Here is a 23,369-nt window from a genome sequence, read left to right as displayed (position 1 = left end):
TCCTTTTTCTAATCTCTATAGCCACTATTGAAAAAAGCACACCGTTTTAAAAAAATATATAAAATTAATGCTAAAATTTTGAAAACTTGCCCTCTATTCTGAAAAGCTTTTGAGTGGAAGCTGCTAGAATATTCCATCAGTATAACTGACTGAGTGGTACTAATGTATCTTAGGAAATTAGATACACCGCACGTGCTGACAATACACCAACTGCAGCTCACAAAATCACAGGTCTGTACTAAATTATCATGTCTAAGGCTTGACCTTTAGGACAGGCTGAAACCTTCTGACAAAAACTTCAACAAAAGGCACTGAAAAATCACAAAAGACAAAAGTTTTATTTGCTGTTCTTTTATTCCTTTATTTAACAGCTCATCCTGCTGTAAGGTGATGTTCACAGCTCAGTGATCTAAAACATGTAATAATCTTTGTTGCCCTTGCTCGGAATCCTTTCCATTTCCTCTATGTGTTTTTAGAAGGGCATTGTTCAAAAACAGGGCACAATACTTGCTGTTTACCCCGATTCTTGTACACTGTATCTGCATCGGTGCCCCAGGTCTTGGGATGGCACATGCAATGATTACTCAACTATTAGATCTAGATATTTTTGCTGACTCTGTTGTCTAAAATTATAGCCTCCACATTTGTCATTAGATTTTCTGTTTGAGGCCCTTACATTAAAATTAAATTCCTGTTGTAATTTAACCCCAGTTGGTTTTTTTTTTAGATCAATGAAATTTACCCATTTCCCCTTTAATACCTTTCTTTTCCATACAATGCATCATCTGCAGCCATAGCAATGACTTGCATTTATAGCACCCCAAAAGAAGAAGAAAACACAGAAAAATGTCCCAAGGCACTTCACGGGAGCAATACCAAACAGCACTCAACACCAAGTCACATACGGAGGTATGTGGATAGGTGACCAAAGGAAGTAGGTTTTAAGCAGCGTCTTAAAGGAGAGAGAGGTGGAGAAGTTTAGGGAGGGAATTCCAGAGCTTAGGGCCTAGGCAACTGAAGCCATGGCTGCCAATGGTTTCATCAATATGACATAGGAATACCGTGAGCAGCTCAGACCGCAACACTTGTGTTGATGATGGTTTGCTGAAACCAATTTAGAGCTATTAATTGCATTTGCTACCTTTTCTTACTATTTATCCAGCTAAATATTTTTGCTAAAAACTTTCATTTTAGCCACAAAGCTTTTATGAGGCACCTCATCAATTGCCCCATTACCATCACCCATCAGGTAAGGCATATCCTCGAAGAATTCCAGGTATGACCTGGCTTCATACACCTGCATTGATTTAGAATACTTATCTTTTTCTAATGTCAAGTTGATTCCTTTACAATATCTATGCTTACATGGGTCTATTATACAGTTACATGATCAAAAACTGCATTCTATCAACTTTTGCAACATATTCTGTTTTACATCAAATTCCAGTCTGACAGTCCAGTGCAGTACTGAGGGAGTGCTGCACTGTTGGAGATGCCGTCTTTTGGATGAGACGCTAAACGGAGGCCCTGTCTTCCCTCCTAGGTGTATATATTTTGAATAAGGGGCGGCACAGTGGCGCAGTGGTTAGCACTGCAGCCTCACAACTCCAGCGACCCGGGTTCGGTTCTGGGTACTGCCTGTGTGGAGTTTGCAAGTTCTCCTGTGACCGTCTGTGTTTCCGCTGGGTGCTCCAGTTTCTTCCCACAGCCAAAGATTTGCAGGTTGATAGGTAAATTGGCCATTGTAAATTGCCCCTAGTGTAGGTAGGTGGTAGGAGAATTGAAGAAGTTGGGGATGTGGTAGAGAATATGGGATTAATGTAGGATGAGTATAAATGGGTGGCTGATGGTCAGCACAGACTCGGTGGGCTGAAGGGCATGTTTCAGTGCTGTATCACTCTATGACTCTAATAAGAGCAGGGGAGTTCTTCTTGGTGACTTGGCCAATATTTATCCCCTAACCAACATCACTAAAACAGATTATCTGGTCATTATCACATTGCTGTTTGCAAATTGGCTGCCATGTTTCCTATATGACAACAGTAACTGCACTTCATTGACTGTAAAATGCTTTGGGAGGTTCTGAGAAAGGCGCATTCTTGTTTTTTAACCTCAGGAACCTACAATTGACTCCAAGCCAGATGAAAGTCTCCTGTTTCATGAAAGTAAGCCTTTTTAAGTGTAGTGTGTTTGGAAAGTCTCAGCTCCTAGTTGGCACAGGTCCAAAGCACTGAACTGCCCACAATTCCTCAGTAGCCCCACAGTCTCACTCAGAGTAACCAAAGAATGTCTGGCACATGAAACAGAAATATTGTGTTGGCACTGTGGAGGTGCTCCTCTGAGGGTGAGATTTTGCCCTGCACTTAATCAGTTGGAAACCTCATTTGCAAGTACTTCATGTTTACACTTGGTGCAAAAGTGAAAGCATCCTATTTCCCACAATTGACATTACTACTTAGTGGGAAAAATTAAATTCCTTTCCTTTCCAACTAGAGTACAAAACAAGGAATTTATGGTAAGCCTTTATAAATTACTGGTTAGGCCTCAGCTGGAGTGTTGCATCCAATTCTGCACCACACTTTAGAAATGATGTCAGAGGGTGCAGAGGCGATTTATTGAATTGTATCAGGGATGAGGGATTTTTTGAGAAGCTGGAATTGTTCTCTGATGGCAGAGATAGTTAAGGGGAGATTTAATAGAGGCGTTCAAAATTATGAGGGATTTTCATAGGTAGAAACCATTTCCACTGACAGGAGGGTCGGTAAGCAGAGGACAGAGTTAAGATAATTGGCAAAAGAACTAGGGGGAAAGGAAGCGATTTTAAAGAAGTGGGTTGTTATGATTTGGAATGCACTGCCTGAAAGGTTGGTGGAGACAGATTCAATACTAGCTTTCAAAAGAGAATTGGAGATATATTTGAAAAGGAAAAAAAACTACAGGGTTATGGGGAAAGAGAAGGGGAGTGGGACCTAATTGGATAGCTCTTTCAAAGAGTCAACACAGGCATGATGGGCCAAATGGCCTCCTTCTGTGTTATATGATTCAAGAACTATTCAACAACTAATATTCACTTATACACAGTAAACCATCACAGGACAGACTGGGGCTCAGGCAATTTGACATCAAACCCCCATGTGCAGAACTTTTAATCTGAATCAGTGGACCCCGACAGAAGAAAATGTGTCCAAATTGGAGTGTTTTTTGTTCCCTCACTAAGTTTTCCCCAGCCAAGGAGCTGGAATGTTGGTAGAATATGGTTGTACGAGTATTGGATGTTCTCTGGTGCCTCGCTCAAGTTGTTATTCATTACATGTGAGTCTTGACATGGAATGAAGCAGACTACTCAGCTGCAGAGGCATCACATCCACGCTCCAGTCTCCCAAAGTTCACACACATGCAGTGCCAGCAAAGACCACTGGATGGCAATCAAGACTCAGTACAATTTCTGGCTCCATAAACCAGTCATGTGGAGGCCAACTTACCAGCACCCTGGTTGAGGTAATCTAAATCATTGGGAATGATTCTGACCTGTATCATTGAATAAACTCACTGAACAAACAATAGAACAGCTACAATCTTATCAATGCAGTTCAATTAAAGATACTCTGCAGTTAGCGTACAGTCTAGCCTAGTGCTTGTAACCGGAAATCATTTATTGTGCTAAAAAAAAAATTATTCAATAATTTGAAGGAAGCAACATAAATAACACAGCAAAGTGGGCATTTAATTCTTTAAAAAAAGAATTATCGGTTAACTTGAATTAAGTAGAATGTATAACAACGAAACAGGCCAGTTAGTGGTGTTTATGCTCCACGTGGCCCTCCTCCCACCACTGTTCATCTAATCTAATCAGCAGAACCTTCTATTCCTTTCTCCCTTGTGTGTTTAACTAGCTGCCCCTTAAATACATCAATAAAGAATTAAGAATAAGACTTGATTATGAAGAAGCCTGCAATATCAAATGTCTCAAGTTTTCTGTTTTTGAGAGTCGCTTAGGTGCAAACCATGAAGTCTTGTGGGTCACATATAAAGTTGAAACAAATGTTCTGACTAATTTACTTATCTCAAGTTCTGGTTACTAACTGATCTTGCCCTCTGGTGAGGCAATAGCCACAAGAACAAATCTTTCCAAATCTACAGGCTCATGAAACTCAAACAGAAAATCCAATGAATAAGAGAAATAAGTCATAACACTTCCTACCTCTATGTTGTCTTCACCATGACGATGTACAGCCTCTTCCTCAGACAAGCCTACACAGCCATACTCCAGTGGTGTGAAAACTGTTGTAGCGACCTAAATATATAAAGAAAGCATTTCAACTGGTTATAAGCATCAAGTTACTAGATAAAAACTATAATCCCAACTTCATGTTATGCATTACGTTTCCAACCTCATCATCCCAAACCATTAGGTCATTCTCTCATTGGATGCAAAAGATCCCATGGCACAATTTTGAAGAAGGGCAGGGGAATTCTCCCCAGAGTAGTATAGTTAACCCTCAAACGACGCCACAAAAATGGATTATCTGGTCATTTCTCATATTTTGGTTTATGGGAGCTTGCTGTGTGTAAATTTTCCGACATGTTAACACTTCAAAAGTGCTTCATTGGTTGTAAAGCACTTTGGGATGCTCTGAGGTTGTGAAAGGCTCTATATAAATGCAAGTCTTTCTTTTTCTCTCCAACTGAGTGTGTGCCAGCTGGTCTGGTCCCAGATATCAGGCAATTCCATGGTTAAACCAGCCTCAGGAAGTGAGGAACAACTCACAACAGAGTACACAAATCATCAGCCAAAAAGGGAGCAGCACCAGCTATAGATAATCTCTGACCTACCATTAAATTGTAAAAATCATCATAATTGTATCTGTATAAATATCCAATCACACACACACACACACACACACACACACACACACGTAATTAAAACCTTTCATCAATACATTGACTGCAAGTCAATCCTTTTTAAGCCGACTACTACAGAATTTACCCACAAGGTTTACTCACATTGTCATAGTCCATCAACTCCGTAGATTTGCCAAAAAGTCGATGTGCCAGCAATTTCCCAGCTTTGATAGCTGTAGGTGTAAGCTCTGGTCGGCCCTGTTAAGCAAAGTGGTAAATTGAGCAAGACCACTCTTTCCAAAAAAAATGATTCTCTGGTGCTCCATTTTGTCACCGACTGCTCACTTATGACATTACCACAAATCACATGAGAGTGGTGCATAAGGTTGCACTGTTCAAAAGATCAGTAGGCATGCTTTGTCATTCTTAGTCATGTACAGCTACTCTCATTTTAGCCATTTAACCCATTACAGGCAGCTGCCATTTCTGCCTTTAACAAGGTCAAAGTTGATGGCATCTTCCTCGGGGCAGAGAAAGGACTTTCTGTGCTGAATGCAAAAATATAAGCAAAGTACCTACAGCTTTCTAGGTGGGTGAAATAGGCTGTACCAGTGCAGAAAGCACACCCCCAGGATAGCAATACACAAGAATGTCAGCTACTGAATAATTTATGCACTGAGTTTAAGGTGCTGCAATTTTGACATTTTATCAGCCTCAACTGTGATAAGCAACTAAAAGTGCTCCAGCATCTAATATCAAAACCAATAAAATTACAGTGCAACAAAAGAACACAAATCCAGAAATCAATTTCCCTTTTTCTAGTCCATTACATTTCATACAAACTATAATAATGAAACATAAAGGTTATATTTTGTAGATAGCAATAGCTGGGTCATGTCCTACCTCTGCTATATCTCCAATTGCATAGATGTGAGAAGCAGAAGTTTCTTCATTGGCACCAACAATGACCTTCCCTGTTTTTGGATTAATCTGGACCCCGGCTTTGTCCAGGGAAAGGCCTTGTGTTTCAGGTGCTCGACCTGGAAACGATTGGGAAGGTAAGTACGTAATCAGTAAAGGAGGATGTCACTTTTTAGATGGTATGTAATTGCACTATTTACAGTATGTATCATGTATGAGAAAGTCTTGTGGCCAAGCATGTGCCAATCACATTCAGATGTTACGCTTTTGTTATGGATGCAAAACAATCTTTAAAAAAAGAGGGCAGTAATTGACCTGGAACTGGAAAGATTATAAGTAGCTGGATTTGCAAATTTAGAGGCTTTAATTTTTTTTTTACGTATATAAAAGTTGGATAAAGAAATGCAATTTTTTTTAAAAGTCAAATACTTCTCCAATTTATATGACTTGTTACCTCAGCCTTGCTCTATAATGTCACAGACAGCTATCACCAAACCAGTCACTTGATTGGCACCCCATCCACCACTTTCAACATTCATACCCTTCACCACCGACGCACAGTGGCAGCAGTGTGTACCATCTACAAGATGCACTGCAGCAACTCATCAAGGCTCCTTCGACAGCATCTTCCAAACTCGCAATCTCTACCACCTAGAAAGACAAGGGCAGCAGTGTATGGGAACGCCACCACCTGCAAGTTCTCCTCCAAGCCACACACCATCCTGACTTGGAAATATATTGCCGTTCCTTCACTGTCGCTGGGTCAAAAGTCCTGGAACTGCCTTCCTAACAGCACTGTGGGTGTATCTACACCTAAAGGACTGCAGTGGTTCAAGAAGGCAGCTCACCACCATCTTCTCAAGGGGAATTTGGGATGGGAATGGGAGGCGGTAGCGTAGTGGTTTTGTCACTGGACTAGTAACCCAGAGACCCAGGGTATTGCTCTGGGGACATGGGTTTGAATCCCACCACAGTAGAAGGTGGAATTTGAATTCAATTAATAAATCTGGAATTAAAAAGCTAGTCGAATGATGGCCATGAAACCATTGTCGGTTGTTGTAAAAACCCATCTGGTTCACTAATGTCCTTTAGGGAAGGAAATCTGCTGTCCTTACCTGGTCTGGCCTACATGTTTCTCCAGACCCACAGCAATGTGGTTGACTCTTACATGCCCTCTGAAATAGCCTAGCAAGCCACTCAGTAAGGGCAATTAGGGATGGGCACTAAATGCTGGCCTAGCCAGCGACGCCCACATCCCACGAACGAACTAATAAAAATGTCTGACTTTCATCCAAGCTGTTCACCCATAGAGTTTCTGACTCACATATGCCATTACTGGACAGACATACCAAATAAGTTTTAATGTTTCAAAGTAGTGCGTCTATGTGAAAGCAAGTCTTCAACTATGTAGAGCAGCTACGTTTGTCAGCAAGGTTACAGCGGTACATTTGTTGGACAAGGGTTGGCCTTCAGCACAAGACAGCGATCCAGTGACAGTCATCAAGCACGGCAGACATTAACGGTGCAGTGCCCCCACTTACACAGTTTTCTTCCTGATAGTCACTGACAGCTGGTGAAAGAGATCTTGTCAGAGATTGAGCTCTGTGGCTGACTGCACTTGCCATTGAGCCACCCGAACATGAAATCTGTTCAAGAACTTCAGACTGCTCATGTTCGGGTAGCTAACATTATGCAAATCCAATACAGACAAATCTGGATCTTTAAGGCATTACACCCCTGCCCATACCTTCCTGTGGAGGCTGTGACATGCTGGGGTTTGATCCCACAACAGCTGTAATAACAACTTGCATTTATATAGCACCTTTAATGTAGCAAAACAGCCCCAGGTATTCCACAGGAGTGTTATCAGATCAAATTTGACACTAAGCCACATAAAGAGATATTAGGACAGTTGACCAAAAGCTTGGTCAAAGAGGTAGATTTTAGGGTAGGTCTCAAAGACAGAGAGAGAGAGAGGCAGAGAGGTTTATGTCGGAAATCCCAGAGCTTAAGGCCTAGGCAGCAAAAGGCAGAGCCATCAATGGTGGAGCAAAGGAAATTGGGGGTGCGCAAGCGGCCAGTATAGCAGCTCTCTGGTACCCTGCCCCCATGATCATCCTTTTATAATATGAGTGTTATCCAATGCAGGTAAGGCTGATTCTTTCCTCATCCACACATCATTTCCACTGGAGACGACGGGATTCTGAATGATTTTCCCTCCTCGCCATTGCTGCTCATGAATCATCCTCTGCCTCCACTAATGCTGCTCTGAAATCATCCACCAGGAGGTGCACAAGAACAGCCAGGCATCTGCTTGGCACCTCCAGCAGGGCTGACATTGGCATCGCAATGAATCGAAGGCTGCAGACACATACTTGCATCCTGCTGTTCTCGTTGACCAACATTGGCTCTCGGTCCGGCAACAGCTCATTTTTAAAATTCTCATCTTGCTTTCAGATCCCTTCATGGCCTCACTACACCCTATCTCTGTAACCTCCTCCGGAACTAAAACCCTCTGAGATCTTTGCACTCTTCCAATTCAGGCCTCTCGCGCAGCTCCGATATAAATCGCTCCAGCATTGGTAGTTGTGCCTTCAGTTGCTTAGACCAGAAGCTTTTGAATTCCCTCCCCAAACCTTCCTCTCCTCCTTTAAGACGCTTTCTAAAGCATATCTGTTTGACCAAACTTGTGGTCACTGTCCTAATACCTCAATCTCCGTGTCAAAATCTTTGATAATCGTTCCTGTGAAACGCCTTTGGTCATTTTATTCCATTAAATGCACTAAATAAATGCAAGTTGTTCTGTGCCACTGAGGGTCCAATACTGTATACAACTCACAAAGCATCATTACTGTAAAACTCAGTATATTGGCTGAACTTGTCCAGAAGCTGTTCGTGCCTTTTATGCCAGGTTTTCAAAAGATCAACTGTATTGGTATACAAGTCACACACCCAAGATTTCCAAACTACCAAAACCTGACAGAAAGGTGCAGCTAATGTCACAGATTCACAGTAACTAGGTCAATGGATTGCAACTCCAAAACCTGTGTAGATTTCACAGTCCAACAGTTCTTAGAAGATATGGAATGTCCAGAAACAAAAAGCACAGCTGGGACAAGTGCATGCACTCCACCATGCTAGAAGCTACATAGTTGGGAGTTTTTTCCCTGAAAGTCTTATTACGTGTTGTAACAAGAAAATAAAATTCTGACGTATTAATCATTTTCTTTGCCCTGAGCTGAATATAGTTATTAAAGGGGAGGTTAGAAAAAAAAAGCCAACTGCTTGAAAAACAGAATTAAAGGTTATAGGGAGCAAGCAGTGAAATGGATTTAGACTGGATGGTTTGTGGAGAAAAACAATGGCAGACTTGATAGGCCAAACGGCCTGCTTGCATGCTGTAACACTGTCCTCAAGCTGACGAGGGATAGGTAATAAATAACAGCTTTGCCAGTGCTCCCATATCCCCAGAACAAATGTCAATTAAAAACAGATTGTGTGCTATACTACCTCCCCACCCTCCATTAACTACCACGAGAACGAATCACGTGACATGTCAAGTGGGGAAATATACGAGTGTTCCAACCACAAGGTAGCTGACAACTTGCATTTATATAGCACCTTCAATGTAGTAAAACGTCCCAAGGCACGTCACAGGAACATGATAGAACAAAATTTGACACCAAGCCACATACGGAGATATTCGGACAGGTGACTCAAAAGCTTGGTCAAAGAGGTCGGTTTGAAGGACTATCTTAATGGGAGGAGAGAAACACGGAGATGTTTAGGGAGGAATTTACAAAACTTAGGGCCCAGGCAGCTGAAAGCCCAGCCACCAATTGTGGAGGAAAGAAAATGGAGGATGCGCAAAAGGACAGAATTGAGAAGCGCAGAGACCTTTGAGGATTGTAGGCCTTAAGGGGATTACAGAGATAACCTTGTTATAAACAAACAACCATATGATTACCTAGAAAAATAATTATGCAGTCAGTGCAACATCCTGTAAATACCATGTTAGGCAAAATATACAACCATACCAACATGTGCAATCTATCTCTTAAAACAAAATCAGAAAATATATTCACACCTGACTGTTAATTGCTTGGCTGCTTCCTGTCTGCATTTGTAATGACTGGCTTCACGAAATAAGGTTCATGAATAAATTAACAGACGCGCACTGCAACAGCAATACTATAAAGAGGTCAATGACAAGCCAAATTCAGAGGCTAAAATACATACAGTAATTACTACTAGTCGGTAAAAATTGTATTTTCCCTTCTTGTACACATCTACCATCTGCTCTGCCATCATATTTGAATGCATTTGTGAATACTTTGTATAGAATTGTCATCTGCTTATGCTGCACTTCCTTTCAGGCGACTGACTGAAGCTGTCAGTGCTGGACGACCTCGCAGTCTCTTCTCCTGTCAGCACGTTTTATTCTCTCTCTCTTTCCACTCATCATACCAGATCCTGCTCCATTGTTCCTTCCTTCCTCCCCCTCGCCTAAATCCACACACCCCCCCACCACCCCCACTCCAGCGCCCCAGTGCTGATGCTATCAGTGAACAACAATAATAAAATGCAAGGCCTTATCTGAGCATGGATGCAATAGAACTTCCTACAGTTGTAATGCAACCTGTATTTGGATTATAAGTTGCACAGCTTTGGACCCGATAAGTAACAGGGGTTTTCTAAATTCCCCCTCTTCCTGTATGCTGAGCCAAGGGACAAGTTAACAGGTTACCAGACATTAGAGCAGATTTCACTAGAATCTCAAAACAGTTGGTGTAAATGGCAGAAACAGCAGCGGAACATATGACAAAGATTATCTTACTTATGCTTTCTTTGAAAGAGGCACTAATTACACAAATTGAACTGTGTAATAAATATTAGCAACAAGACATTATTTAGCTTGCATTGAGTTTTAAACTTGTTTTTAACCTTTTCCTTCTACTGCAGGCTGCTGTCAGAGCTGGTTTCACCATTAGCATCTTACAATCAATGGGTCAAGGCAGGCAGTTAAAGATGAGGAGGGGAAAAGCACCTCTCAGTGCTAGTGGGCAAAGGTATCAGCTAGTCTAGCAGTCAGCTACAGAAACATGAAGGTTTGATTCACTGTGAGCCAAGTTTGTCCTTCACAGCTGCAGTAACACTTGAGCTACAGAAGGGCAAAATCAGCTGGCTAGTGATCCCTGCTGGAAAGTGTGGGTAAGTGGGCATCAGGTTGGGCTCTGCTCTGATGCACTCAACAGTCAAACAGCTAGCTAACAATCACCATGAAGAATGGCCACTTGGGCAAGGTACCAGAGGCCTCTCAGTGTAGGACTACACCCCCAGACTGGCACCTTCAGGAGAGGAGGGGAGAACCCTGTGAAAAATAACAAAGGGCAAGAATTACAGTAGATTGTGCAAACCCAGTAATTTGCTTTAGTTATAGCCCAGTGCGGAGGAGTTTTAAAGGAGAAATATGAAACACTGACCACCTAGGCATGATTACTGGCCATAATCTAATTGAAAAGGGTATTCAGACAATGGGCTAATCCATGAAATGACAGCTCAAGCAGTTCACAGCCAAAAACTTTGAAATTACTTTGAGATATGTGTAACTATTTGTAATACAGTATGTGGATGTTAGTGGTCTCACTATGCCTTTGCACAAGGACTCTAAATCCATTTGAAAGAAAAAGCTTGCATTTATATAATTGATGTAGGAAAATGCAGCATACAACTTGTGCCCCAGAAACAGCAATTAAATAACCATATAATCTAGTTTAGTGATATAGTTTGAGGGATAAATGTTGCTTAGGACATCGGGGAACTCCTCTTCTGGGAATAGTACCTAGATTCAGAATAATGTCCTGCATCTATCTGAAGGCAGATGGTACCTTGGTTTAACAGCTCATCTGAAAGATGCCACCTCCGACAGTGCAGCAGCCACTCAGTACTGCACTGAAGTGTCAGCCGAGGTCATGTGCTCAAGACTTGTAATAGTTATATAAATGCAAGCTCCTTCTTTCAAATGGATCTGAGTGTACTCAGTGCAGATATATTTAGAAATAATTCAAAGTTTAATATTAGGGAATTCTACAGCAAGGAAATAACTAAAATTGCAACTAAACATTCATGTTCAGCAGCTACAGAATGGACACCTGTAATGGGAGGGTGTAGACCCACCACAATTCTCCCACACTGCAAGTCTCTATCAGTGTCATACAACTAGGACGCAACACAGATTGTTGCCTAACAATTAAAAAAACGAGGCCGTTAAGTTAACCAAGCCGGCTCAATAGTCACCTGAATTGTGACCCAGAAAAGATCTGAGAGCCACCAAGGGATTTAATAAGTTACTGAATATCAACCAAGAGTTTTATTCATGTAGAATCTTCAAATTTCTGTTACCAAACTCATTTTCAATCCAGCCTAATTTGTCATTAATTTCACTTACATTTCTGAGTCTCACAAGTGGAACCTGATGAAATTTCTTTTGAAAAGTATTTTTTATCCATCTTTCTCCATTAACTTAGTCACTGTCTCAAAGAATTCCAATAGTCTTGGGAGCCTTGACTTATTCCTCCTAAAGACATATCAACAACCCCTTACGGTCGCTAAATCAACACCAAAGTTGGATAAAGTGGTCAAAAATATTTTCCCCACTAGCAGTGTTCAGACTCGCCAATCTATCCCAGTTCATGTCTCACTTGTTTGTTTGAGTTTCACAATTAAAGTCAGAGCTGTCTGATGGATGACACAAGCATTCCCACCTGCATCTGCCACTAACAAGTCTGAAAACACGTCATCTTCCTGCACTCAAACTACTACTGACTCCTGAATTATTTCCTCAGTGACCGAAAATACAGCTGGGAAAGGAAACTATCCCTTTCCTTTCTCCCATCCTCTCCTGCAAACAGTATTTGTAGCAATTAATTGAACACCAGCCCCCACCCCACACCAGACTGGTCCTAGCTGATATTAAAACTTACAACCATGAAAAACTGCCTCAATTTTAAGAGTTGTCGAGCATAATGCCAAACTTGAGGAGTCTGAACACTGTACATACAACCCATTCCACTTCAGTCCTCTGGTACAGCCCCAATTATGGAGCTTCTATGAAGCAGTGTAGTACCCATTTTTATGCTGTAGCGAAGAATGTACTTTAGCTGATCCTGGTGCTCCATTAAGAGTTTCATCAGCACCCCTGCTATGCTAACTTCTACATGTACTACAGGTTCCCAAGGGAGTTTACTAGTGCTGGAGTCGCCTCACAGTCTTGAAGACGGGATTGAAGAATAAAAGTTTAAAACATCAGCCATTACTTGGTGTTCCATGTTTATTCTGCCAAACTTACTCTCATGTTACACATGACGAAATATCCTTAACCAATAGTGTTGGCAAAGGTTGCTGTAGACAGCCCATTGGATTCACAGGGGCTTATGATCACTAACCTGGGTTTAACAAACTTACTAACTCCTGTATTTCCCCTGTGCTTAAAGTCAATGGCTGCTGTACAGACAATTCAAAAAAAAAGCTTAAATGGTAAAAGTTAAAGTAATTCTTACAATCAGAGCCATGTGTAACATAGGAATTGTGAGATTAAAGAAAAAGACCAAGGTCCATCTAGCTCACTTTCTACTGTCCTACTAAAGTGAGGTCAGCACAAGTGGAAACAATTTCCCCTTATTTACTCTATCAACCTCGTGATGATTTTGAACACCACTATTAAATCTATTTGCTCGAAGGAGAGCAATCCCAGCTTCTCTTGTCTCTCTGTGTAATTGAAGTCCTTGATCATGCTGGATCTGCTTGCTTCGCTTGTAAGCAAGTCTGATCAAATAGTTTTAGCTTGTATGCATTGGTCTGATAGTGCTATTTGCACCTTTAGAGGTGACAAGATAATGTGGTCGGCATTCCACATATTCCCAGTGAACAATATAAATGCAGTTTGGTGTTAATAGTTCAATCTGGGCACAGTAACCTGCAGATGGTGAATAAAGATTAAGGTGCTGAGAAATTCTCATAGTCACCTCTCCGCAAGCAAATATTCACATGTAGTTTTAACATTACATGTATAAATTTGCCAATAATTCCATCTTCCCTTTTCTTCTTTAAAAGCCCTAGTTAACATCACAAAATACTGTACAATTTAATTTATCTTCAGATAACTTGTGAATGGTAGCATTCATCATTCTACAGGAGCTGCTTGTAGAAAAATGGAAAGGGAGAAATATGAAAAAATTCCACTCCTTCACTTCTCCCCACACAAGCATAATGCATTTTTTTTAAAAAAGGATCTATTTTTAACCAATTGTTTATATTTGAAGGGAAGTACTGAGGCCAAAGTTATATAATTTAGCCAGCCAGCCTGCCTCTGGGTGTAATGATCACACATCTCCATACTACAAGAATAGATTTACTATTGTGCTCTGATCAATCATCACAAGGAAGTCTCGACAGCAGAAAGCAATAACCACAACTGCCAATCATCCAAGTTTAAAATACTCACTTTCATTCGGCTTTTAAATTGGAAATATACAAGTCTCCTTGGACTTGCATATTCCAACAGCATGAATACATTCTCCAAAATCCCAGCTCCCTAAACACCAACAATTAGTATTTCAAAATCAGCTTCTTCTTGGAAGTTGTATTGTGTGGTGCTTGCTAAAACTGCTGTTAATTAATTTTTTGCTTAAAATTTTACAGTGCTGCATGCTATCAGCTACTGGCACCACCACACAAAGGGCAGTTCTCCTGAGATTTCAAAGCCACACGGTCCAGTTATTTCGCTGACAGCTGGAATTTGTTGCTACTGAGTTCAATTTTGCAATTAGGATCTCGTCCCCATTATTTATCTTATTTCTTTGTACAGGGAAATCTGATTCTTTTCTAAAATCCACTTTGCAAGAGGCTCCTGATCATGCATTAGGTCTGCAACACGAAACACACAAAAAAAATTCTAGCGCATCAAAACTGTAATACAACTTTGAAGAGAAACATTGACAGAAAAAGGGAACTGTAAACCTATCTAACTCAGGCAGAGAGTACAACAAAATCCACTCTGATGTTGCGCCAACAGTTCTCCACACAATGGTTTGGCAGCAACTATAATCTAAAGTCCAGCCTAACACCTCCAAACTCAAGTCTATGCTGTTTTTAATACAAAACTCAAATTTCTGTTCACAATTTTTGGTCTGCTTAAAGTTTTTAAAAAGCGGAGCTTCATTAGAACATAAGAAATAGGAGCAGCAGTAGGCCATATGACCCCCCAAGCCCACCCACCATTCAATAAGATCACGGCTGATCTTCGATCTCAACTCCACTTTCTTGTCCTATCCCCATATCCCTTGATTCCCTTAGTGTCCAAAAATCTATTGACCCCAGCCTTAAATATACTCAACAACTGAGCATCCACAGCTCTCTGGGGTACATAATTCCAAAAGATCCACAAACAGTAATTTGATAATAACTAGATAACATGTTTTGTGATGTTAACTGACAGATAAATATTGGCCTGGAAACGGGAGACAAATCCCCTACTGTTCTTCAAAATAGTGCCATGAGATAATTTTACAGCAGGGTTGTCCAACATTCAGCCTGTTGGCCAGAATCCGGCCCACCGAAGGTTTCCATTCGGCCCACCAATCTGCCTGTGGCTCAGCTCTGATTGACAGCTCCCATGTACATCAGGCAGAGGGTGCAGGCAGGACATGTGTCTGACAGGCAGGGGGGACCCCTGTCTTTGATTGGTCACTCCCTGTGACTCACAGGGGCTGCCCAGGCAGCGTTAGCGCTTCTTGGTGGAATGCAGCTCAGGCGCCCTGGGATTGGTCACCCCTGTTGCTTTCGCACGATTCAGTAAATGTCCTGAATCCTGCATAGTGGGTAGGTTTCCGCCTCCAGTCGCCTCAACTTAAATAATACAGGTCTGGTAAGTATCCGGTTGTGGGAATAGCTGCTGCAGTGAACACTGAGTCGGGAGTGGGGAAGATGGAGCAGGGAGCGGGGAAGACCGATCGAGGAGTGGGGAAGACCGAGCGGGGAAGACCGAGTGGGGAACACGGGGGGGGGAGAGGGAGACAGAGAGGGGGGAGAGGGAGACAGAGAGGGGGAGAGGGAGACAGAGAGGGGGAGAGGGAGACAGAGAGGGGGAGAGGGAGACAAAGAGAAGGGGGGAGAGGGAGAGAGAGAAGGGGGGAGAGGGAGAGAGAGAGAAAGGGGGAGAGGGAGAAAGGGAGACAGAGAGGGGGGAAAGGGAGAGAGGGTGGGAGAGAGAGAGAGGGGGCATGGGGGGAGAGAGAGAGGGGGGGAGAGAGAGAGAGAGAGAGAGAGGGTGATAGGGAGACAGAGAGAATGGAAATAGGGAGACAGAGAGAGAGGGGGGAATAGGGAGACAGCGAGAGAGGGGGGGATACAGAGAGAGAGGGGGGGATGGCACAGAGAGGGGGAGAGGGCGTGACAGAGAGAAGGGGGGAGTGGGAGAGAAAGAGAGAGGGGGAGAGGGAGACAGAGAGAACGGGGAGAGGGAGAGAGAGGGCGAGAGGGAGACAGAAAAGGGGGGAGAGGAAGACAGAGGGGGAGAGGAAGACAGAGAGAGGGGGAGACGGAGAGAGAGGGAGGGAGAGGGAGAGGGGGGGGCGATAGGGAGTCAGAGAGAGAGGGGGCAATAGGGAGACACAGAGAGAGAGGGGAAAAAGGTTGAGAGAGAGAGGGGGGAATAGGGAGACAGAGAGAGAGAGGGGGGGGATAGGGAGACAGAGGGGGGGATGGCGACAGAGAGGGGGGAGAGGGCGAGAGAGAGAGAGGGGGAGAGGGCGACAGAGGGAGAGGGGGAGAGGGCGACAGAGAGAGAGAGGGGGAGAGGGCGACAGAGAGAGAGGGGGAGAGGGCGACAGAGAGGGGGAGAGGGCGACAGACAGACAGAGAGGGAGAGTGAGAGGGGGGTGAGTGGGAAGAGAGAGAGAGTCATAGTCATTTACTTATGGCACAGGAGGCAACTATTCGGCTCATCGAGTCCATGCAAGCTCTCCACGGAGCTATGCATTCAGTTCAATTCCCTGGCTCGATCCCCATAGCCCTGCAAGTCTATTTCTCTCAGATGGTTCAACTTCCTGTTGAAGTCATTGATCGTCTCCACTTCCACCACCCTTGTGGGCAGCGAGTTCCAGGTCATTACCACCCGCTGTGTAAAAAAAAGCGCTTCCTCATATTCCCCCTTCATCTTTTGCTCAAAACTTTCATTCTGTGTCCCCTAGTCCTAGAGTGGGGAGAGGGAGTTGGGCGGGGAGAGATACAGACACACACAGAGTGAGTGCAGGGAGAGGGGGAGAGAGATCACGGTCTCTCCTGACAGATGGACTTCTAGCCAGAATACTCTGAATTGCTACATCAAGTGTGCGGGCAGAGGCTGACCACCTGTGCAAGCAAAAACAATGCCATGTATGTCACTAAATCAGTTTTCAATATAGTGACGAGAAAGTAAGTCAATAAATTAGTCTTCTCATCTAAAGCTTCTTCACAAAAATGCATATTTGTTATTTTTATTAGCAAGATACATTTTTAATGCCTTCATCTTTTGAAATTTGCTCATCGGCCCGTTGGGCCGAGCAAACATCGTAATGTGGCTCTCTGACTGTTGCACATTGGACAATCCTGTTTGACACCCACCTGAAAGAGTGGACAGAGCCTCGGTACAATGCCTCTGAAAGTGCAGCACTCCCTCATGCTGCACTGAACTGTCAGCCTAGACTTCTGTGCTCAAGTCTGTGGGACTTGAACCCACAACCTTCTGACTCAGAGGCAAGAGTGCGACCAACTACAGCTGAAAAAAAAGGTACAATTTTAAAGGTGTGCAGGAAGAAAGTCTGGGGGTGCAGTACAGAGGTGTTTGGAGGTGGAGCTTTATGAACAGACACAGAATACAAAAGCAGTGAAGTTATGCTGAACATTTGTAAACCACTGGCCCTAGCTGGAGCACGATGCCCTATTCTGGGCACTACACTTCAGGAAGAGTGTAGAGGAATTTACTGGAATTGTATCTGGGATGTGTGGCTTCAGTAACATGGAGAAATTAGAGAAGCTGAGGTTGCTCTCCTTAGAGCAGAGAGGGTTAAGAGGAGATTTAATATCGGTGTTCAAAATCTTGAAGAGGTTTGCTGGAGTAAATAAACAAAAACAGTTTCCAGTGGCAGAAGGGTCAGTAACCAGAGGATAGATATTTGAAGCAACTGGCAAAAGAATCAGGGGAAGACAAGAATTATTTTTATACAATGAGTTGTTGTGATCTGGAATGTGCTGCCTGAAAGGGCAGTGGAAGCAAATTCAAAAATAACTTTCAAAAGGGAATTGGATAAATACTTGAAGGGGAAAATTTTGCAGGGCTATGGGCCAAATGGCCTCCTTCAATGTTATATCATTCTATGATTACGAATAAATGTTATAACAATGTAGGAAACATAACACTATGGATACTTATAAATCCTTTAGTTGCAAACCACTATCTTAAATTTATCCCTGAAATTTGTATTTAAAGGCTGCACTACACAAATCCAACAGAACTCTGCACATTGTTATTAGGTAAATCAGATCCAATAACCTCCAGTTTTTTAGTTTAGCAATGGAGCCACAATCACCAGAAATATCCCAGATATGAATCTTAGTCTAAATTTAAGGGTGACCTTACTGCTCCAGAGTGGAGGGGAGTTGGGAGGGAGTTAGAGAAGGTTCCCATTCCTGATAACTGTACAAAAGCATCTGCTGGAAAATGCATGAATGGGGGTTTTAGTTTAGTTTCAGTTTAGAGATACAGCACTGAAACAGGCCCTTCGGCCCACCGAGTCTGTGCCGACCATCAACCAACAATTTATACTAATCCTACACTAATCCCATATTCCCTACCACATCCCCACCTGTCCCTATATTTCCCTACCACCTACCTACACTAGGGGCAATTTGTAATGGCCAATTTACCTACCAACCTGCAAGTCTTTTGGCTTGTGGGAGGAAACCGGAGCACCCGGAGAAAACCCACGCAGACACAGGGAGAACTTGCAAACTCCACACAGGCAGTACCCAGAATTGAACCCAGGTCACTGGAGCTGTGAGGCTGCGGTGCTAACCACTGTGCCACTGTGCCGCCCACACTGTGCCGGGGGTGTGAGGTACAGGTAGGATTAGGCTCAACTCTAATACTGCCTGTGCTGCAATAACCTGCTGGCACTCTCTGTGCCCAGACCATTTTGTTGCCAAGATGTGCAGCACCTGGTGACTTAAAGGGAAAAAGACAAAAGTATAACCAAGGATACTATTTTCCCATTATGCTACTATAATACACAGATTTCAACACTAAGCAAGGTTGCTGTTGATAAGAATTCCCAACATTTCTCTTTTCAGAGCCAGCACAAAGTCATAATTTACTGGGGTATAAAAGTAGAAAGTGATTGATTGCCAGAATGCAAGTGTTACAAAAAAAATTCCGTACAACTATGGAAGAATTCTTCAAAAGCAATAGAGAATCAGACCACGATGTTTTGTAACCATCCTGACCGACTCAGAATAAAATATGCTGCGAATATATCTGGCATTCCAGCTGGAAGTAATTGTTGTCCATTGGTGTTCTTTGGAATCACTTGCTTGTTGATCATCTTGAATTATTTCTAGATCTAAGGATTGTACAGTTTGCTGCCAGGAACTCTAAGTTTAACCTATTAAGATTCCTTTGAGGTCTATGCCAAAATTTCCATTAATAAAAACTATCCTTCAGCAAACATACATTTTTGCAACAGTGAAATAATTTACATAAACTTTTTATTTTGTTGAAAGAATGATGGCTCAGCAGGTCATAGTAAAGAATTGTACTCGGGAGCTGGCACTGGGACCAGCATCACTGGCACACAGATCTGAATACCCCCACGGGCAAATTTTTCTGGTTCTCAGCAGTAACTCCCAGTAGCTGTCCAGTTACCAAGGTCAGTCCTGCTCCATAAATCACACTGCCAGCTGCTAAATCTCTCAGTTCAAATGGAATTTCACAACCCTTCTAATGTTAAAGCTGCCCCCTAAAAGCTTGATTTCCTCTTTCAGGCAAAGCATCACTTCTTCCTCTTAACCAGATCTGTCCAAGATTTGAATCCTGTCTCAAGCAGAAGTGAGGCTCTTCCAGCACCCCTCTCACAAACTGAAGATACAAGGCTGATCATCTGATGAGCAATCCCTCCCTCATCTCCAGCCTCCTAACTCATTCACCTGCCTTGTTCGTGATTGCTCCTCTTAGCTTTGCCTTGTTTTCCCTAAGCTTGTATCATGCTGTCCTAAGTAATCCTTCGCTACCCTGCCTGCAATCAAGTACTTACACAATCATCTCTAACTCCAACATAGTGGGCTGGATTTTATGTGGCCACTAAAAGATGGCGGCCTGCACGTGCGACCTTCACCCTGCGGTGCCGCCGCAATCTTAAACACGGCAGCTCATTAACATGCCCGGGGCGGATCACGCCCCTGATGACGTGGAGGGGGCAAGCGAGCGAGCTGTCTCCGGCAACGGCATCTGGTGCCACTGCACAGGTGTCGGCGCCATTTTTAAGGGACTTAGATCCCTAAATGATGATTGAAATTTTTAAAGAGACATTGAATTTAAAGTTAATAAAAATAATTTTAAAAATCTTTCCAGTCCCTCTCCCACCCCCCGAATAGTATTACATGTCATTCCTGCCCTTCCCCCCCTGAAATACGTACCTTGAATATATGACCATCCCCCCCACCACAAAGTTCAGAATCTTTTTTTACCCCATCCCATCACCCCCTAGACCAATCAAGTAAGTAAGACCTCGCTTCCCCGTCCCGCACTGCTAAACTTCCCTCCTCCCCCCTCCCCACAAGTGTTGTGCCTCGTTTCTCCGCACATGGATTCAAAGGCGCGGCAGTGCCAGCTGCCGGGATGAAGATCGCGGTGGCACTTCAGCAGGCGACAGGGACTTCATTAACTAAGGTATGCAAATTAATTTGAATATTTAAATGATGGGCCGTTGCCAAGTGGCGGGGGGGCCGCCATGAGGTCTCACTGCCGCCAAGATCGGGACGGGCCCTGCCGGCGTCAAAGTCGGTGGTGGGCCTCATCCGGGGCAATCTTCATGTTCCGTCCGCCATGGAACCCAACATCGTGGCCCCTACAAAATTCAGACTATTGTTTCCCAGGAGATCTGCACTGTGGAACTCCGCATCTCGCTCAGTATTTCTTTCTCCCTGCAAACTCAGGCTTTCAAAAGGAAGCATGGCCATACATGCTCTTCAATCTACTCTGTATTCCCTCACAGAAAGAAAATTGAGGTAGCACAGACAGCAGCCAAAGACACATCCAAAACCCAGACTGTTCTGTACTCTTGATCAAAGGGAAGGGTGAAGGAAGGACTCTAAAATAATGACAGGTAAACATAAACTACAGGGAAAGAAACTCTATTGTATTCAGTCAAATTAATATGCATTTCTTTGCAACGCACTATGTAAGAAGTGGCAGCAACCAGAAATTGACTGAGCAGTGCAACAGAGAGGAAATCACTGTGTTAAAGAGTTAACTGCTGCTCGCTGGTTTTTCTCCCACTGCCTAAAACACCTGGTATGGGTGTGTTAATGCAGAAAAAACACAGTGCTAACTCAAAACCACACATCAATGTGCTTTCAGTTTACTCCGGGGTTTGCTGAGCAGGGGTGGACCAAAAAAAATGTCAAGATCTGCGTGATGAACTCATTATAAAGACTTCTGACAGAGAGAAAAATTAGGTGGATTACTTTGCCGTTGAACCGGTCTCCGTGCACATTTGTTTTCATTCACATTGACCTTTTTTATGTTTGTTTAGACCCAGTTTACATACCGTTGAGTTCATAAAACTTAAATAACAGAGTATCTACTGCAGCTTGAAAATCAGACCTGCAAAGGAAGATTCTTGTGGTTGATTCAGCAGTTTTGCTTTTCAAACAATACAAGCTCCCCCAATGTCTCAATGAGTCAGTAGATGAGCCAAGCAAACCAGTTCAAACCCTAACTCAATTCCCACTCTCTGCTGGGTCAACCAAAGCAGTGGAGGGCTACAGTTGGCCTTGGCCCCTCGAGCTAGGGTGGGGAAAATGTAGCTCACGTTGCCAAACCTGATCAATATTCAGAGACCCTGGCTGCAAGTGTGAGTATGTGAACAATATCCAAGGCCAAGGCTGGGTACCCTGAGACAATTAGCCTGCTGACGCTGAACTGCTGAACTATGTTCGCAAAGGAAAAGTGGCCACTTGGCACCTTTCCCCAAGTATATATTCCCAGTCCTGATTTGTTCTCCCAAAGTATATTGCTTCACACTTCATCATGTTACCTGTCTGCCCATTTACTAGCCTGCCTCCTCTTAAAGTCCTTCACTGTTCTCAATGTTTGCCAAAGCCCTCGATTTTGTATAATCAGTAAATTTCAATATGGCACTCTCTTTGGCCAATGAGACTCAACACCAATCTCTGGGGCATCCTTCTCCAATCTAAGCAACACCCTAAATCACTCTTACCTGTTAACCAGCATTCTATCCAGGCTGTTACATTTCCTTTTATACCATACACCTGAATTTTTGTAACAATCCCCTTGGTGAGACACCATATTAAACTACACTGTGCTATAGTTTATGCAAACCACTTTCAGTCTCATTAATCCTAACTTTTTCTGAGTTAATTGCCAATAAGAATGGAAAAGCAGGAGTTTGATCAGTAAAGCATGCTATAAATATATGTATATCTGTTTTAGAATTCAAGGCAAGCTCCCCCCATGATTCAGTGAGACTCTCCAGGGAGTAGTTGGTGATTCCCATTGTGTGCTGATCTCAGTGATGGTGGCGGTAATGCTGCTATAACTGGCCTCAGTGCCCCTGGAGAGACAAGGCAAAAAAAATCCAGCCAGGATTTCTGCTTCTGATGGCTATCCAGTGCTTCTGTCATGGAGATTTGCAGGTAAACTTTGGGTGAGAACAGCATGAAGGTCTAGATAGATGCTTCCCTTATTCAAATAGCCCACCAATGCTGAATAGCAATGCTCCTCTGAATAATAGTCATTTGGGCAATGTATTGGAAGATGACCAATATTCATGGAACCAAACCCCAATGCATTTTCATACATACATACCAAAACTACAGTGCAAGGCCACACAATCCATCACAAAAAAACACTGAATATTAGTAAAAGCAGATATAATCAAGTGAATTATGAACAATCTCCCATGCCATTTTATTGACCAATAAAAATGTGATGTGTGGCTTTCATGAATGCTGCGTGTTTTTGCAATGGCGAAACACAATACTTCTAATGCTAAGCCATATAAATGCAAGTCTGTTTTATGCCTTGCAGCACAATCCAGTGTTTCTGTTTGAAGGGACCTGTAAAGAATTAATTTTCTTACCAACTGCCCACATCACTGTGTCAAAGGATTCTCGCTCTTCCACATTTGACTCAAGATTTTTCCATATAACCTGCAGTTTGCCACTATCCAGTTTTTCTATTTTGATTGGTATACATTTCCAAAAGATCCTGGTACCGTAAGATGCCATATAGTCTGTCACCAAGTGGGCCATTTGCTATATTAAATGAAAAT

The 23,369-nt window shown here is 43.0% G+C and overlaps 1 protein-coding gene across 1 annotated transcript in view; it reads right to left on the bottom strand.

Annotated features, from left to right (window-relative positions):
- txnrd2.2 (thioredoxin reductase 2, tandem duplicate 2) overlaps positions 1-23,369 on the bottom strand; it is a 76,072-nt gene that overhangs the window by 6,349 nt on the left and 46,354 nt on the right. The window contains exons 11-14 of the mRNA XM_068054667.1: positions 23,178-23,352; positions 5,746-5,882; positions 5,005-5,100; positions 4,202-4,294 (exon numbers count right to left, since the gene is read on the bottom strand). Of these exons, the coding sequence (XP_067910768.1) occupies positions 4,202-4,294; positions 5,005-5,100; positions 5,746-5,882; positions 23,178-23,352 (501 nt within the window). The remainder of the gene's footprint in view (positions 1-4,201; positions 4,295-5,004; positions 5,101-5,745; positions 5,883-23,177; positions 23,353-23,369) is intronic.

This window comes from Heterodontus francisci, chromosome 23 (assembly GCF_036365525.1).
Source record: "Heterodontus francisci isolate sHetFra1 chromosome 23, sHetFra1.hap1, whole genome shotgun sequence".
Taxonomy (NCBI): domain Eukaryota; kingdom Metazoa; phylum Chordata; class Chondrichthyes; order Heterodontiformes; family Heterodontidae; genus Heterodontus; species Heterodontus francisci.
The sequence above is the reverse complement of the archived record's forward strand: the minus strand, read 5'-3'. Positions and strand labels throughout refer to the sequence as shown.